Genomic DNA, 16,664 nt, shown 5'->3' on the forward strand with positions numbered 1-16,664 from the left:
ATAGTTTGATAGCAGATTGTTGTTGTTCTATCAATAGTGTATTCATGAAGTAAAATCAGGCCATTATCAGGTCATCTCTTAGAGTTAGAACATGAGACAATTACAAGGAAAACAATATTTTAGGGCAAGGGTCAGCAAATGTTCTATAAAGGACCAGAGAGTTTGAATAAATTTGTTGGTATTATGTGATGTTGCCTGTATTTGAATCATAATTTTGGAAACACTTTATATGTGTCTACTTGGATATCTAAATAGGTAATAGTTAATATTTTTTCATAAAGATAGTGATTCACTACTTGTGGAGTTTCTGTTTTTTGATTTTTTTTTTTTTTTTTTTGGAGAGCAGGGATACCTCTTTTGTGTTTTATGCTATTTTTCATTGAAGACTGTGTACTTTATTTTAAATATTCCATAAGAATCTGTTCATATTGAAAGTCGCTTATAATGTCTCTGCATTAGGCCATATTTACATTTTTACTATATGCATATTGAGACCAGATACAACTTTTTAAAAAGCAACTGAATGTTTTGAAAGTCATTTGAACTACAGCTTTATTTTTCGTGTGTGACATAATAGGAAAAGCAGTATACATTCAGCCATACATTGTAGAACTGTGTGTATGTGTGTTTTTAAAATATTTTTCTGGTAATGCAGAATTTTTTTGTAATGTAGACACTGTCATTTGGCTGGAATATAACCTTAATCAATTCATCTAAAATGATTAATATCCTATTATATATGATACTAGAAAGATGGGAGTTTATACTTTTTCTGGATTTTTCACTTTTACTCATCTTTTTGCATGGAAATAATTTTAAACACATCAAAAAAGACCTAGAATTAATTTTATAATAGGATGCTAACTTGATACTTTATGTGTGTCTGGTAGTTCTGTGAGCATGCCTGACATATGGTACAGACAGTACAGAAGAGAAAGGTAGCATCCATCTTCATCCAGGCATCCATCTTCAGGGAGCTTTGATTACATAGGTGCTACTTTATTGGGATAGTAAAATATATTGACTTAATTATTATCTCGAAGTTAAATTTGTTCTAAAGCAATATTAGTATACTCATTAAGAGACTTTCTTTACAGATAAAAATGATTATAAACTGATTGTTTACCTTGCTTGCTTTTCTTCTACAGTATGGATTTGAGTGAAAGACCAAAAGATACCAAAATAACCAAAATGGAACAGAAATTCAGATTGCTTTCACAAGAGGCATCTACTGTGAAGGAACCTCCCAAAATAGGCTCCAGTAATAATAATGTATCAAATTCTATGCTTAGGGTGAAAACCCCTGATTATCAGCTTTCACCTACTAAATTATCAGGTGTGAATAAAAGTCAAGGTCGGGCTTCTCAACATCAGCAGACCAACTCAATAAAAAACTACTTTCAGCCATCCACCAAAAAAAGGTACATTTTTAATAATTATACTCTGTAGCTGTGAAAGCCATGGCCCTTTGACCCCATTCCCTATTAAAATATCTAAACATCCATATTCACTGAAGTCATAGAGAGATCCTCCCTCACCTTTTTTCTTCGATACCTCAGCTTATCTGTTCTTTGATTTACCACTCTTCTGTTAAAGAACTTTTCCATACCTGAGTTTTTCAGTCTGTTTCCTAGGTCAACTTTTATTTCGTCTAGACTATGCACCATCAATTATTGTTTCAATATCTAGCACCTTCAATAGCTGTCCTAGGTCCTTTCTTCTGTACTCAAAACCTGTGTCCTACTTTTAGGACAAGATTTTTATCAAAGTCTTCCCTGATTTGGTTTCTTCCTCAGCCTGCTGCATTTTTGTGTTCTACAATCAATGTCAAACTTCTAAAAAAAAAAAGAGATCATTGTTATTGTTTGCATTTCTTCATGAACTTAACTATCAATATTTCATCTTGAAATGACATCATTAAAATTTACTTTTGACAGATTTGCGAAATCTACTGCCTTTTGGTAGCATTGAACACCTGAGCTTTTCCTCTCCTCATGATTTCTTTTGCTTTTGTGGTAGTGGTTTTATCCTGTGTCTTTTGCCTCTCTGACTTCCCCACTGACCCCTTTGAGGACTTCTTTTCCTCCTTCCTACCTTTTATATTCTGTATATTCTACCTTCAGGGTTACATGATTTTATTGCACATGATCAATATATTGGACCCTAACTTCTTTATGCGTCACTTTTGTTTTTCCACTGGGATTTCCTGCTGCTATCCCAATGAATGTATCTAAATGTATTTAATGAATCTAAAAACTTTTCTCTCACTGAATGTATGTATATTTCTTAGTACTTTACTTTATCATAATCTTTGACTATTTCCTCTCTGCCTCTCCAAAATAATAGTGTTGATTTTTAGTTTAGTGTCTTATATATCCCTCCATTTAAACCTGTTTATGTTGCTGTTTCAAACTCTAAAGTTATTACAAAACCCCTTGAAGGAATGGTATTAGATGGTGATGATGATAATTATTATTATAAAAATATCACCTTGGCTATTTCCATTCAACATGAATCCAGTAAATTCCTGGAAAGAAGACACCCAGTTTTGTGTCCTCTCTATGTCTAAGTACTACTTAAATGAATATTCAGTACTCATTGACTGAATGATACATTATTATATAGAAAACTGTTGTTCATATATTCTTGCATTGCTTGTAGTGTATAATCTCTACTGTATTTTGGGTTTAACCATTCTTACTTTCTTAAATCCAGTTCTCATCCTATCAATTTGTATCTTAGGGTAATTTTCCCCTGTTCACGTATTCCCTAAATTCATTTAGTAAGCAACAGTTCCTTTACATTTTAGCAACAAGTTCTTTGTGTTTTTTTACCTTTTCTTCCATATTACTTTGTCAGCTATTACATTATCAACTATTGCTACTTCCACTGCTATTCCACTTCCATTGCTAATTCCAGAAAGATAGCAATTGCCATATTGTTTGATCAGTCCTGTCAAAACAGTAAAGTGTATAAAAATTATGTACTGTTTTCAAATGCTTACATGTTGATTGCCAATGATATTGCTAATTAATAGAAACAAGAATATTACAAATTAAATGGGAGAAGGGTGGATATTGCCAAATTGAACAATTTAGCTATGTTCATTTTCTTACTTTCTGTTTTCTCCTTTTTTTAAATCTAAGGGAAAGGGAAGAAGAAAATCAAAGAAATTCTTCATCTAAATTAGCAAGAATAGAAATGTCTTGTTCTCTCTTAGAACAAACACAACCTATAACACCCTCAGTATGGAATAATAAGGAACAGCATTTATATCAGAAAGAGCCAGTGGACATAAACTCAGATAACTTATTTACAGAGATAGATGTTGAATCCTCTGTGAAAAATTCTGCCAGTAAATCTCTATCTACTGAAAAGCTAAGATCAGAAAAAAGAAGAGATAGGGATGATTTAGACATAGAGGATGAAGTATTAAAACAGTTATTCAAGAACATGAAACCAGAATTAGAAATTCAAGTGAATGTTCAAAAACAAGAGGAAAATGCCAATATTAAAAAAAGACCAAGATTGGATATAAAAACAAATGGCACTTTTAATGATGAAGCAACACTGGAAAATAACAAAATATCTGTAAGTAACAGGTATAAGAATTTGTTGATATATAAGGTTAATGTTAAAAAATTCAGTGATTTTCTTTGATAGTACAGTCATAATGATGTTTCAGTCAGTATCTGACTGCATATGCCGTGGTGGTCTCAGTATTCCTATTGTCTAGTGATGTCACAGCCATAACTACTTGGGAGTGTTTTACACCAGCAGCAGCCTCATCTCATGTTTACTGTGTCTCTTGATAGCATCATTTTTCCTTCTGTTCGATTTAATATTGTGTTGTTTTATTCATAGTTGCCTCATAGCATACAAAACCACTGTTAGCGTTGCAGTCACAGAAAGAGGAAGTCACCTAACAATGCTTTTCTCAGAATGTATCCCCGTCATTAATTAATTAATTAATTAATTAATTAATTTTTAAAGATTTATTTATGCAAGCACTGGATACAGTCAGAAGCACGGGAGGGTGAGAGAATTCATTAGAGCCAGAGCGGGAAACAGAACAGGCAGACTGACGAAATACACTGCTGAGGGGAGCAGCGGGCCAGCAGAAGAGGTCTGTTGCGCCATGTGGGACCCTCGCTGGTGGCCGGGGATTGAACCGGCGCTGCAGAGGCTGCGGGCAGCTTCACAGCCCAGCGCTCAACTGCTGCACCCAGGGGAGGCCCCATCATTAATTTAAATGACACATGGCTGTATATAATAATGACAACAAATAAAACTGTTACTCATTTCTGCTTTAACAGATTTCTAGATTAGGCTATTGCTATTTCAGCAGGCATTTGGCCATGATGGTAAGTATAGGAGATCCCTTAATAGAGTAAACAGGCATGGAAAGGTGAGAGTTACTAAGGCAAAGTAGCTACTAGATCAATTTTTAAGACAAAATGTGCATAATTTGGTCATAAAAGTCCTTTCCTATTTTATGGATCAGTAACGTGCTGCTATCCGTAAACTAGTTTATTAGGTGAGTACATAGACCTTACGAAGTCAAAATTTAATATTCTGACCTCCACATAGGTCCATTCTTGTTCTTGCTTATTGTCAGCCCTCCTATAAACAAGACCAAGAAAAAGGATAAAGATTAAGTGATTAGAGAGTATAGTGATTCCATATAAGGGTTTGTTGAAAATATAGTGTGTATTAAGCACTACCTAAATCTATAAGTACTATTGAAAAAAACAAAATATATGTCTATTTAGCCTATATTTTGTCATTTTCATATGAGGAACTTGTTTCTTAATTCTTATGAGAGCCCTAAGTGCCCTCCTGTGGACCAGCTGCATCAGAATCATATGGTAAACTTTTAACAACTATGGCAACTACACTAAACCCCCAGAGATCCTGGTTCAGTACTCTAATTTTCTTCCCAGAAATTTCCCTCATTATAAGTATTTAAGCATTCCTTTTTTGCTGTTTTTAACAATTTTAACAGCTAAGTTTTATAGTCTAAATAATGGTATCAGGGAATAGGATTATTTTATTATGTTTTATAATTCTATAGTATAATTTCTTCTAACCTTATTCCTCTGATTCTGAATTCTGCATAAAAATACAGCACAAAATAATTACATTGCAGTAGACTTTCCAAGAATGAATTGTAGTTTGTGGTATCACAAACTTTTGGATATTCCAAAAGTTAAATTACTTTATTCTAGCACCAAACTTTTTATATTGAAAAATTTGTTACAAAAATATTTTTATTTTCAATGTAAAATAATTATTTAAACTTTTTATTCTGAGATAATTGTTGATTTTCATGCAGTTGTAAGAAATTTTACATAGTGATACCATATACACACTTCACCCAAGTTGTCCTAATTGTAATGTCTTGAGTTTCTACTGTCTAAGATCACTACAGGAAATTGACATGATACAATTTGTCAGCCTTACTCAGACAATGTGAGGTTATTTTTAAGTCTTTCATTATTATCATTTTAAGAATTGTCTAAAAGTTCTAGTGGATCTTCATGGATTATACTTATTTTTTTCTAGCTGCAAAAGAGATCATCAGGGAAAAAAATTAGTCCTTTTATATAAAAATATTTACAATTTTAAGAAGGTAAAATTGTGATAACTCTTTTGACCTTGGATTCCTTGGCTGTATTTCAGAAAAGCAATTCCTAAAATATGTTTATGGTAGATGCCATTTTTCTACTTAGGAATTTAAATATAGGTTATAACATCTCTACAGGATTTTCTGTGAACTGAAATATTAGCTAGATATTCCTGCTAAGAGTTCATCCTTATAAAAATTACATTTGTCCCTCAGTCTTGGCCTTACTTTTTTTTTTTTTTAAGATTTATTTATTTATGCATACAAGAGCTGGGGTACAGGCCAGAGGTGGGGAGTGAGAGGATTCACCTGAGACAGAGTGGGGAACAGAACAGGCAGATTAACCGAAGTACACTGCTGAGGGGAGCAGCGGGAGTCAGGAGAGGTCTGCTGCGCCATATGGGCTGCTCCCTGGAGGGGGATCGAACTTGTGCTGCAGTGGCTGCCGACAGTTTCATAAGTTGGATCTTAACCCCTTGCATCGCCAGGGAGGCCCTTGGCCTTACTTTTAACCTCCCAAGTCTTCATAAAATGCATATATGACTTGCCATCCTTGTTAACATGTTTCTCAACAGTATCCAGAGTGTCTACAGAGTATCTTTCCTCACCCCTATTCTACTCTCCTATCTTAAATTAAGGCTTCCGCGTCTTTTAAAACTATAGCATCTTCCAAAACTCTGTAGTCGTAGCTGCCACTAACTGAATAGCATCATTTCGTTAGAGCCACCCTGAGTTCTATGTCCATTGAGCCAATTAGGAAACTGACAGTAGGTGTTAAGTGACTTGCAATGTCATTAAGTTAGAGTTTGACAACTGGGACAGAAACACAGGCCTGTCCTGTCCTTTGGGCCATTCCTTTTGTCAGCTTTCTCAGAGTGTCATTCATTCATTCAGTTATTGTAGGGATTGGACATGCTACCATGAAAGGCTGTCAGAGTAAATTCAGTAGACCCGTAGGAGCTAAACTCTTCAGGTTTTGGTGAAAAACCAATATGAGAGAGAGGAAAGAGTATAAGATAATACCAAAGTATCTGGGTAGGATGTAGTACAATTCTCTGAGATAAGAAATAACAACTTGCTCAAGAGGATGAGCAAGTTTGAGGAAATAGAGTAGGATAAGAAGATGCAGGGAAGTAAAAATGTTCAGATTGCGATAAAACTTTCCAGTGGATGATAAAGTGCTCAGCCTAAGTAAAAAGGTCAATGGTGGGCTTGAAATGTGATTTATTTTTTTTAAAGATTTATTTGTTTATTTATACAAGTACTGAGTACAGTCAAAAGCGTGGGAGGGTGAGAGAATTCACCAGAGCCAGAGCAGGGAACAGAACAGGCAGACGGACGAAATACACTGCTGAGGGGAGCAGTGGGCATGGCAGGAGAGGTCTGCGCGCCATGTAGGACCCTTGCCGGTGGCTGGGGATCGAACTGGCGCTGCAGAGGCTGTAGGCAGCTTCGCAGCCCAGCGCTCAACCACTGCTCCACCAGGGGAGGCCCTTGAAATGTGAATTTTTAATCTTACTTTTGAGAAATAGAAACATTAATTCTCTTAGCCCCCAATTATGCACTAGGTATATTTTGTTTTCTGCTCTTTTTAACCTTTAAAAAAAATGTGAATTTTTTATTAGAATTATTGAAAGAAAATCTGATGTAAAACCACATGTCCTCTACGTATCCAAAAGCATTATAGTTTTTATTTTTTTTAAATATTTATTTATTTATGCATACAAGAGCTCGGGTACAAGCCAGAGGTGCTGGGGGTGAGAGGATTCACCAGAGACAGAGTGGGGGACAAAACAGGCAAATTGACCAAAGTACACTGCTGAGGGGAGTACACCGCAGTGAAGCGAGTCAGGAGAGGTTGCACCATGTGGGTTGCTCCTTGGCCAGCTGGGGATCGAACTCCTGCTGCAGAGGCTGCAGACAGCTTCACAGGCTTCATCTTAACCCCTTGCACCACCAGGGAGGTCTAGTTTTTAATGAAAATATTAGGAAGTCATCCATGCAACATACTTTTATCTAGAGCATGGTCTGGGTATATGAAGTGAAGGATAGCATGATTCTGCAGAAGGCAGTCTTCAGTTTATTGCAGATAAATGTATTGAATGATTAACTTTTTTCTTCCTAAATTAGGGTGATTAAAAATTTAACTCTAAACTTAAGATGGCATCCTATTAAAGTACTTTTATAGTTGACTGTAATATAATATGTTTCTACATGATTATGTAGAAACATGAAAACATAGTAACAATTTGTGGATAATCTACATCTGCATAATCATATATATATAAAAATCTGCCACCTGCAGATAATCATGGTTAATATTCTGCTATCTTTTTTAAATCATATTTTGCAAACTTGGAATCGACTGCTGATGCAATTTTAAAAGCATTTTTTATTTATTTACTTTATGACCCTCATTTTTAAATATTCCTTAATGTATAATTTATATTAACTTAGATTGCTTCTAGTCTTTGCTCATAAAATTTACACTACAATGTCTTTTTCTATATATATATTTCTATTCTCAATTCATATGTCTTTAGGAAAGATATTGAAAGTCAAATAACTTATTCAAGACTATCTTGAGGTTTTCAGAAAGCTATCATTTTGTAACTCCTATGCCAATATTTTTTTCTTTAGGAAGAAAGTGAAATTGGGAAGAAAGGTGAGATCAAGGAAGAATCATTATGGTCAGCTAAAGAAGAATTATCTGTGAGGAAATTTTTATTTAATTTTTACAAAGATTTCAACATTTTATTATTATATTCTTAGGATTAAAATGTTTATATTATTGGTCTATTCCACTATTGTGACTCTTCTGGAAGTAGATAAATCATATTATAACCATGATATAATAAAAAAAGAGTATGGAGAGAAACTGAGTGTTATTCCCTGCTCTCCATAGATGAATATGTGGAATTCTCTTGCTTCTCCATAGATGAATATGTAATAATTGCTTCTAAAGTTAGAGAGGACTTGAATAATTTCCTGGTTTTGAAATATGTCTGATTTGATTCCAAATATGAAGTTCAGGTACCAGAAATTAACCTTTTTTACTATTTTTTCAAGTATTTGATTTCTTTCTATAGACCCTTAAGTGACAAGTAATTTTCCTTTCCTTCTTATTTCTTCTTAACTGTCCATCTTAACCCCACTTAAGAATAATGACAATCTTCAAGAGGATGATGAGATGCTTCCAAAGAAGGTATTACTGACTGAATTTAGATCTCTGGTGGTTCGTAACTCTAACTCCAGCAGTGTATCCAGTGTAAACAAAGATTATGGTCAACTAAAGAATTTTAAGAAATTCAAAAAGGTAAGTATTGCTTTTACTGAAATATCACAAGAGGGCAGTATTTGGAGTGTTTTTTAGAAAACCTAGTGGTGCTAAATAGTAATAAAAGCAGTTTATGTAGAAAACTGATGCTATCTCCTCTGCTTAAAACAGTTTAAAAAATAATCTCGGAAGGACATGAGGTCAGTTAAGAATACATGGAACACCTGGAATGAAAGAATCTTCATTAAAACTGAATTATTAAAGGGTGATGCTTACCCGGTTTTCCTCACATTAAGCTGCAGGCTTTTGCTTGTTTTGATAGGATACTTCCAGTTCTAATACCAATCTGTGACTATCCAAATGGTTCTTTAACTCAGGACTTCATTTGAAGAGAGTTGATTGTATAACTAAGCTTATTCAACAATGAAAACTATATGCATTGTATTATATCATGTATATAGAAAAAACAATGTAAACATGTATGTCAGATCTGAGTTCCTCCTCATTAGGGAACTGGTATTTGTCAGTGGGACACAGTCTGTTTTTTGTTGTCTATTCTGTAATATTTGCTTCTTCCTCCAGACCTGCTACTGACTGCTATAAACTTTGCTTATGCATTTGATCATAGTATAGAATTTTCTTTTTGTAAGATTTATTTATTTATTTATTTATACAAGCACTGGGTATAGTCAGACGCACGGGAGGGTGAGAGAATTCACCAGAGCCAGAGTGGAGAGCAGAACAGGCAGACTGACGAAGTACACTGCTGAGGGGAGCAGCAGGCGGCAGGAGAGGTCTGCGCGCCATGTGGGACCCTCGCCCGGTGGCCGGGGATCGAACCGGCGCTGCAGAGGCTGCGGGCAGCTTCACAACCCAGTGTTCAACCGCTGCGCTACCGGGGAGGCCCAGTGTAGAATTTTTTACAAAAGTAATTTCTGTGGAAGACTGCTCTAGAACATGATCTGTATGATTTTTCTGTGACTATAAGGTGTGATGGCCTTTTCTCTCAAATGTGAACATTTACTATTAATTTTCCTCACTTAAATTACGTGTTTTCTTCCTACTGTGATAGTGTCTAAAGGGCGTTCTAAACTCCATTTATTGGAAGAATCTCTTCTAAGAGTAGAAAATGGAAATATCTCCCACTTATGTAGCACCCATTTACTCTTTCTCACCCCATAACTGTAGCTTATAGAACACTGGTTACTTCATGTTCAATACTATATTACAAAATCTTATTATTAAAGTCACAATTCAAAAGACTTGCTATTTTTTTTCTCACTAATGAAGTTATCAGGAATGGTAAAGAAATATAATACAAACTTTTTGAAAGTAGTTTGAAAAATATCAAAAACCCTAAAAATGTTGATATCCTTCGCCAATGAATTTTTTAGACCATGAAAGAAATTCAAATCACAATGAGTATGAAAAATGTTTAATTGAATTTAATTGAAGAATTTGTGTTTTTCTTTATAAAATATCCAAATCATTGACAGTTCAATAAAATTTCATATACTAAAATTTTTTAAGTATATCGCATAAAAATATATCTCATAAATATTAAGGCTTTTTGCTTACTCTTTAAATATTAGCAGTTTGCTTTGTATGCATTTCTACATAGCACTTTTTAGCACTTTATTTGTAAACAGCTAAAGTTTCAGTTAATATAAACCTATGTTATCTCAACAAACATAATTTGTAAAAAAAAAAAATTAATTAAAGGTATGAACTATTGGGCCTCCCTGATGGTTCAGGGCTTAAGTCACAGCACTATCAAGCTATCACCAGCCGCTGCAGCCTGAGTTCTATCCCCGGCAAGAGAGCTTACCCACCTGGCACAGCAGGCCTCTCATGTCTCACCCACTGCTCCCCTCAGCAGTGTATTTCAGCAGATCTGGCCTGTACTCCAGCTCTTGTATGCATAAATAAATAAATCTTTCTTCCCCAGTTCTTGTATGCATTAAGTAAATAAGTCTTTCCGCCTGTTCTGTTCCCCACTCTGTCTCTAGTAAATCCTGTCGCCTCACACCTCTGGCCTGTACTCCAGCTCTTGTATACATGAATAAATAAATCTTTTTTTTAAAAAAAAAGACTTATTTACTTAATGCATACAAAAACTGGGGTGTAGACCAGAGGTGCGGGGGCAGCGAGAGGATTGACCAGAGACAGAGTGGGGAGCAGAACAGGCAGGTGGACCTGCCTGTATATTGTTGATGGAGCAGCTGGCGAGCTAGGAGAGATCTGCCTCGCCATGTGGCTGCCTCCTGGCCGGCCAGGGGATCAAACTCATGCTGCAGAGGCTGTGGACAGCTTCATAGGTTGCGTCTTAACTCCTTGCGCCACCAGGGAGGCCCAAGTAAATAAATCTTTAAAAAAAATAGGATGAACTATTTCCATCTCTATCATCTCTTGCTGGGGATCTATAACCTGGAAAGTTTTGAAGACTTTAGTTTTTATGAGTACTTATAAAAAGCTTAAACTTCGAAATCCTTAGAACAGAATATAAATTAGTGTATGTGCTGTTTTAATTGTTAGATGATGTGCTAAGACCATTTCTTAATAAAAACTCCAAATTAAAAATCCAAAATTCTTTTTAGTATATGAATCCTAGTGCTATTTCTAAATCCAGTTATAGTAATAGCTAGCAAAGTTTAGGGCAAAAACACAGAATAGTTTGTAATCTGAGAAGCTGTAACTTGAATTACATATGGAACAGGGAAGGTACATCCAGGACAAAAGCCATCACTCACAGCCTTAGAAGCCTCTTACACATACTGTCCTAAGTTCGTTTACTAAGGAGAAGATAGTCTGGCCTAAGAGGAAGCTCAGAGTATTAAATAGGAGAAATAAATAATAATATTAGGGTAAAACCTTTATGAGTCTAGCATAGTTAATTACTTCTCTCTCTTTCATTTGTCAGAAATAAATGTCTTTGGCACTTAGTTATATGTGATTTATAATATTTACTTTTTAAAAAACTTTTAAAAATTATTTTTTTTTAATTTGTTAATACATTTTACCGTACTACTTTTGTATTTAATAGGTCGCATTTCCTGGAGCAGGAAAACTTCCACACATCATTGGAGGATCAGATCTAATAGCGCATCATACTCGGAAGAATGCAGAGTTAGAAGACTGGTTAAGGCAGGAAATGGAGGTCAGTAGAAAGGGAGCCCAGGTAACTTGTTTGATTTGTATTTTGGGCCCTTGTGTTTCCCTTGGAGCAAATTCTTCATAAAATCAAACTTAAATGATTTAGGATTATTTATTCAGGAAAATTCCTGAATTACAAAGCATTAAGATTAATTTGTGCCTTTCCATGACACTTCTTTAAGGGACTTCTAAATTTGTTAGAAAAGTGGGACTTTAAGCAAATGAATTAAGTTTACATCTAACAAAAAAAGGAGAAAAAAATTTAGCCTATAAAAATTTAAAAGGAAACTGGGTCCTGCCTGGTGGCACAAAGGGTTAAGAGGCAGCCTGTGAAGCTGTCCACAGCCTCTTCAGCACCAGTTCTATCTCCGGCCAGCCAGGGAACAACCCACATGGCGCAGCAGACCTCTCTTGCTGCTCCCCTCAGCAGTGTACTTCCATTGATCTGCCTGTTCTGTTCCCTGCTCTGTCTCTGGTGAATCCTTTCACCACCCCACCCCCCACCACCTCTGGCCTGTACCCTTGCTCTTGTATGCATAAATAAATAAATCTTAAAAAAAAATTTAAAAGGAAACTGATTAAAAGGATGGTCATACATTCATATAGAGGCTATTAAAAATATATCAATTACATTGTATATGAATGGATTTTCTAAATCTGGGAATTGTTCAACATTTCTTAGAATATCTTACTCATTATTTTCTTGAATATTATCCTTTTCTTATTTTCTCTGCTTTCTGCTCTAACTCCCATTTGATGTAAGCTCACTTTCTTTTCCACATTGTCTTTCAGTGTTCTATCTGGTTGGCATTCTACCCATCCATTGAGTTTTAATTGAACCTAGTGTATTTTTATTTTATTTTATTTATTTTATTTTTATTTTATTTCTGGAAGGTTGTTCATTCTTTTCTAAATCTTCTGTTCCTTGCTAATGTTTTTAAGTTCTTCTTTTGTGTTCTTTGTCTAATAGTACCAATACCTAAAGTCTTTGTCAATCTGTTTCTTTTCGTTTTCTCTTATGGTACCTTATTTCCAAGTATATGTCTTGTGATCATTGAATGTAAACCTCTCCTTTTCCTTAGAACTTCATCTGTGGAAAATCCTTGAGTCATTAGTTCAGGTTTATTTCCTCCATATAATATATGTTTATCTTTGGTAGTTTTGTCCTACCAATATGAGATCACTTTAATTTCATCTTGTGATTTCTTTTTTTTTTTTTTTAATCACCCAGGTAGTTAATATATATTTGGACTAGAAACTTGAGTGAGAGCCAGCTTGACATTAAAACTTTAAGTGAGATTTTTAATCTCATTCCTTCATCCTGTGCCAGTGTCAAAATAAGCACATTTCTTTGCTGTCTTCTTTTGTGTCATAGGGTTTAGTGCTGGGGTGTTTTATTAGATTCCCCATCTTAGATTTTCTTTCATATCATTCATCCCCCATGCAGACATCAAAACAGAATCTAGGTTTTTTTACTGTTTTCAGATACCCACAGGGCAGGGCAAAAGGTGGCATTGGCACACAGTAACCTTTCAGGGATCTTTCTTTTGCTTTATTTGTGGGCTTAATGTAGTCTTTAGCAATTTATTTTTAAAATTTCTTTTCTAATCCAAAAATTGCTAGAAAGATTATTTTAAAAAGTAGTTGTTAAGAAAATCACTGTGAGATGTAGTTCTCCAAAGCCTTGAAAAATGCCATTTATACAAGGCTTTCTGTTTCTCAATACTATTTTACTTAATGTTTTTACCAAAATGAAAATGTTTTTTCTTTGTTATCTTTGTACCTGAAAATTAGTATTCCCTGCCTGGAAGCATCTAACAATATCAAGGAAAACGATACCAGCAGCTCTTTTACAGTTGGCATATGAAATCATGTTGTGCTATACCTATTAAAAATTACAAAAAGAAATGATATAGTTTCATTTTTACATTCACTGTATAAGTATAAAATCATTCTATAAATTTGAATCTCTACAAGTCTTTCCTCTAAGCCCTTCAAAAGACTCTGAAGCAGTGAGATAGCCAGCTAATAACTGGTGCTCTTGTTCAGTTAGATCCAGTCAAATCCTAGTTTGTCTAGCTTTAGCTCTTCTGCCAGTTATTTAACCTAAGTCTCTATTCACTTACTGGTTAAAACTAGGATAGGGCTTTAATAAAAATAATATATGAAGATTAAATTATATTTTTTAAAAACTGTTTAAGATAGTATCTTGAAGAGCACAAATGTAAATTAAATTATTAATAAAAATAGAGTCAAGGAACTTAGAGTCATTAGTGAAGATGTGATAATAAGTAATTGTAATAGAAGGTAGAAACCTATAAGGACCCCCAATAGTTATGTAGCCTAGGTTTTGTGGGAATTTTTTATATATACTTTTTTTTTAATTAAGAGGGTCAGAAATCTTTGTTAAAGATGTCAAGAACATGTTCCTTGATGCATCGTAGGTCCTGGGTGAATCCACCTTGAAAGATAGTCAGATGTGGGAAAAAAAGAAAATGGAGATAAATTTATGGGCAGAGTGAGAAAGTAGAATGGAATCAGATTATTAAGAGACTTTTCCCATTTTTAGAGTCAGACGCAAGAGTTTGTGTTTCTTTGGTAGATGGGAGAAGTCACTAACGGGTTTTGAATGGTAGGATCATAGTTGGACTTCAGGAAGACACACCCACAAAGAGGGGTTTTTATTGGTCTTAACTCTCAAAGGAGCTTTAGGAGTTTGGTGAGTTTGTTTTTAAAATTACTTTATGGGTGAGGTGATGCAGCAACAGCTTCTGAGCCATGATTTAGTTCTGTTAAGAACCACTTCACCAGTAGAGCTGTTCTGGTAAGGGGTATAAACATTGCCCCCACCCCGTCGGCTGTGGTCTAAACTCTAAAAGCATTGGAATTTCATTTAGTAAAAAGGCTCTGCATGAAAAAGAATGTTTTAAAAAAGTCAACAAGCCAGCAGTGTTTAAGTTGGTTGCCTTTGAGAGGATATTGGCTGGAAAAAGTGGTTTAATTAGAGTGCTTTTGCAATAATCTTGACTGGAAGTGAAATGACAAAGATATCTTGAGTGGGTGAGGTTTCATAAAGGCAAGGACTCATAGACTTTATGACCTCCTGGATCTGGAAATCTCAAAGATCACTGTGACTGCCACATATATAGTGGGGCATTAACTTACATATTCATCATTGAGCAAATGGTTGAAATTATGTTAATTTTGACAGGTGCAAAATCAACATGCAAAAGAAGAGTCTCTTGCTGATGATCTCTTTAGGTAAAGTTTAATTTCAGCTTTTTCTGAATTTTTGAGAGATGTATATAAAATTTAGTTTTATTCTTAACAAATTATAAAGTAAATATTTCTTTCTCCTGTGATTAGAAATAAACATAGTTACCTCACTTAACGATGTTTTGTTTTTAATATATGTCTGTATTTTACTACTTGAGCACCTTTTAATTGGGTTGGCTGGATATAGCTGTATGGTTTGGGATTGATTTAGTTGGACTATATCATAAGATATTTAAAATTTATATGGGACATTCAGCAAAAATGTTCCTGAACTGGGTAAATTTGGCTTATAAATATTTGAGATTTTTTAACTCTGCATAGAATTATGAATGAATGATTTTTGATCTAAGTCAAGTAAAATATCGGACCATTAGTTTTCATCGGCACATGCATAAAAACAAGAAGCCAGATTAGAGATTCAAAACAGGTTTTTGTGAGAGGTTTAAAGGAGTTATATTGAATGATTACAATTTAATTCTGATTTCCATATTTTCCGCATAATAATATAATAATTTCATATTCTCATAAACCATGATATTATAGGTAAGTTATGGCTAGAGGAGAATAACATTTTCCCAAATTTAATTAAAGGCAGAACCAAGAAGTATTATATTTTTTGAGTCTCTGTTACAGCCAGTTCTTCATTCTCCAGTTTGATGGTTGACAGTTTGAATCTCTGGTAAAGTGTTGACAAATGGTACTGAATTTTCATAAAGCAATCAAATGAGAGTATGTGGTTGCCCAGCTGTGTTTAATTGCTGTAAGTGATAATTTTGTAAAAGTAATTATATTTTAATTTTATTATGCTCTTCTTGTGCAAATGGTATACTTTAATTTTTTGAAGCCATACTGGAAAAAAAAATAAACATACTTCTTTTTAAATTATTGCTTTTTGACTAATTAATACAAAGTAAAAGTCAAAATCAATAAGCAACTATAAACCAGAGACAAACTGTGGGGTGGGAAGGAGGGAGGTCCAGGGAGAAGAAGGACTAGGATCAAAATAAGGGGGGGTGCAATTGTATGGGGAATATAACCAAAAGGAAAATGCATACATTGTGCAAAAATGAAAAATGATGTAAGAATTATATAAAATAAAATTTTTTTTTAAAAAAGAAAATCAAGATCAAAAGGGAAAACATAAATAATTGCTTTTCTTTATTATATAATGCTTTACAGGATTTACTTTGTTGTTGATGTTATTTTTCATAATACTCAGCAAAGTAAGATAAAAAGGATAAATGAAAGTAAAAATGTCAGTGCTTGACCCTAAAGATAAAATTGACATTTTCATTTTTTTTGCCAAGTGTGACTCATTTATCTAGATATCAT

The 16,664-nt window shown here is 34.3% G+C and overlaps 1 protein-coding gene across 2 annotated transcripts in view; it reads left to right on the forward strand.

Annotated features, from left to right (window-relative positions):
• The window catches only part of NBN (nibrin), a 31,025-nt gene that overhangs the window by 14,117 nt on the left and 244 nt on the right, over nucleotides 1-16,664 (forward strand). For both annotated transcript variants that reach the window (XM_037504324.2, XM_054692117.1), the window contains exons 10-15: nucleotides 1,149-1,421; nucleotides 3,147-3,591; nucleotides 8,267-8,338; nucleotides 8,787-8,942; nucleotides 11,947-12,060; nucleotides 15,268-15,317. In XM_037504324.2, the coding sequence (XP_037360221.1) occupies nucleotides 1,149-1,421; nucleotides 3,147-3,591; nucleotides 8,267-8,338; nucleotides 8,787-8,942; nucleotides 11,947-12,060; nucleotides 15,268-15,317 (1,110 nt within the window). The remainder of the gene's footprint in view (nucleotides 1-1,148; nucleotides 1,422-3,146; nucleotides 3,592-8,266; nucleotides 8,339-8,786; nucleotides 8,943-11,946; nucleotides 12,061-15,267; nucleotides 15,318-16,664) is intronic.

Source organism: Talpa occidentalis, unplaced genomic scaffold (genome assembly GCF_014898055.3).
Source record: "Talpa occidentalis isolate TD23 unplaced genomic scaffold, MPIMG_talOcc4v2.1, whole genome shotgun sequence".
In the NCBI taxonomy this organism is placed as follows: Eukaryota; Metazoa; Chordata; class Mammalia; order Eulipotyphla; family Talpidae; genus Talpa; species Talpa occidentalis.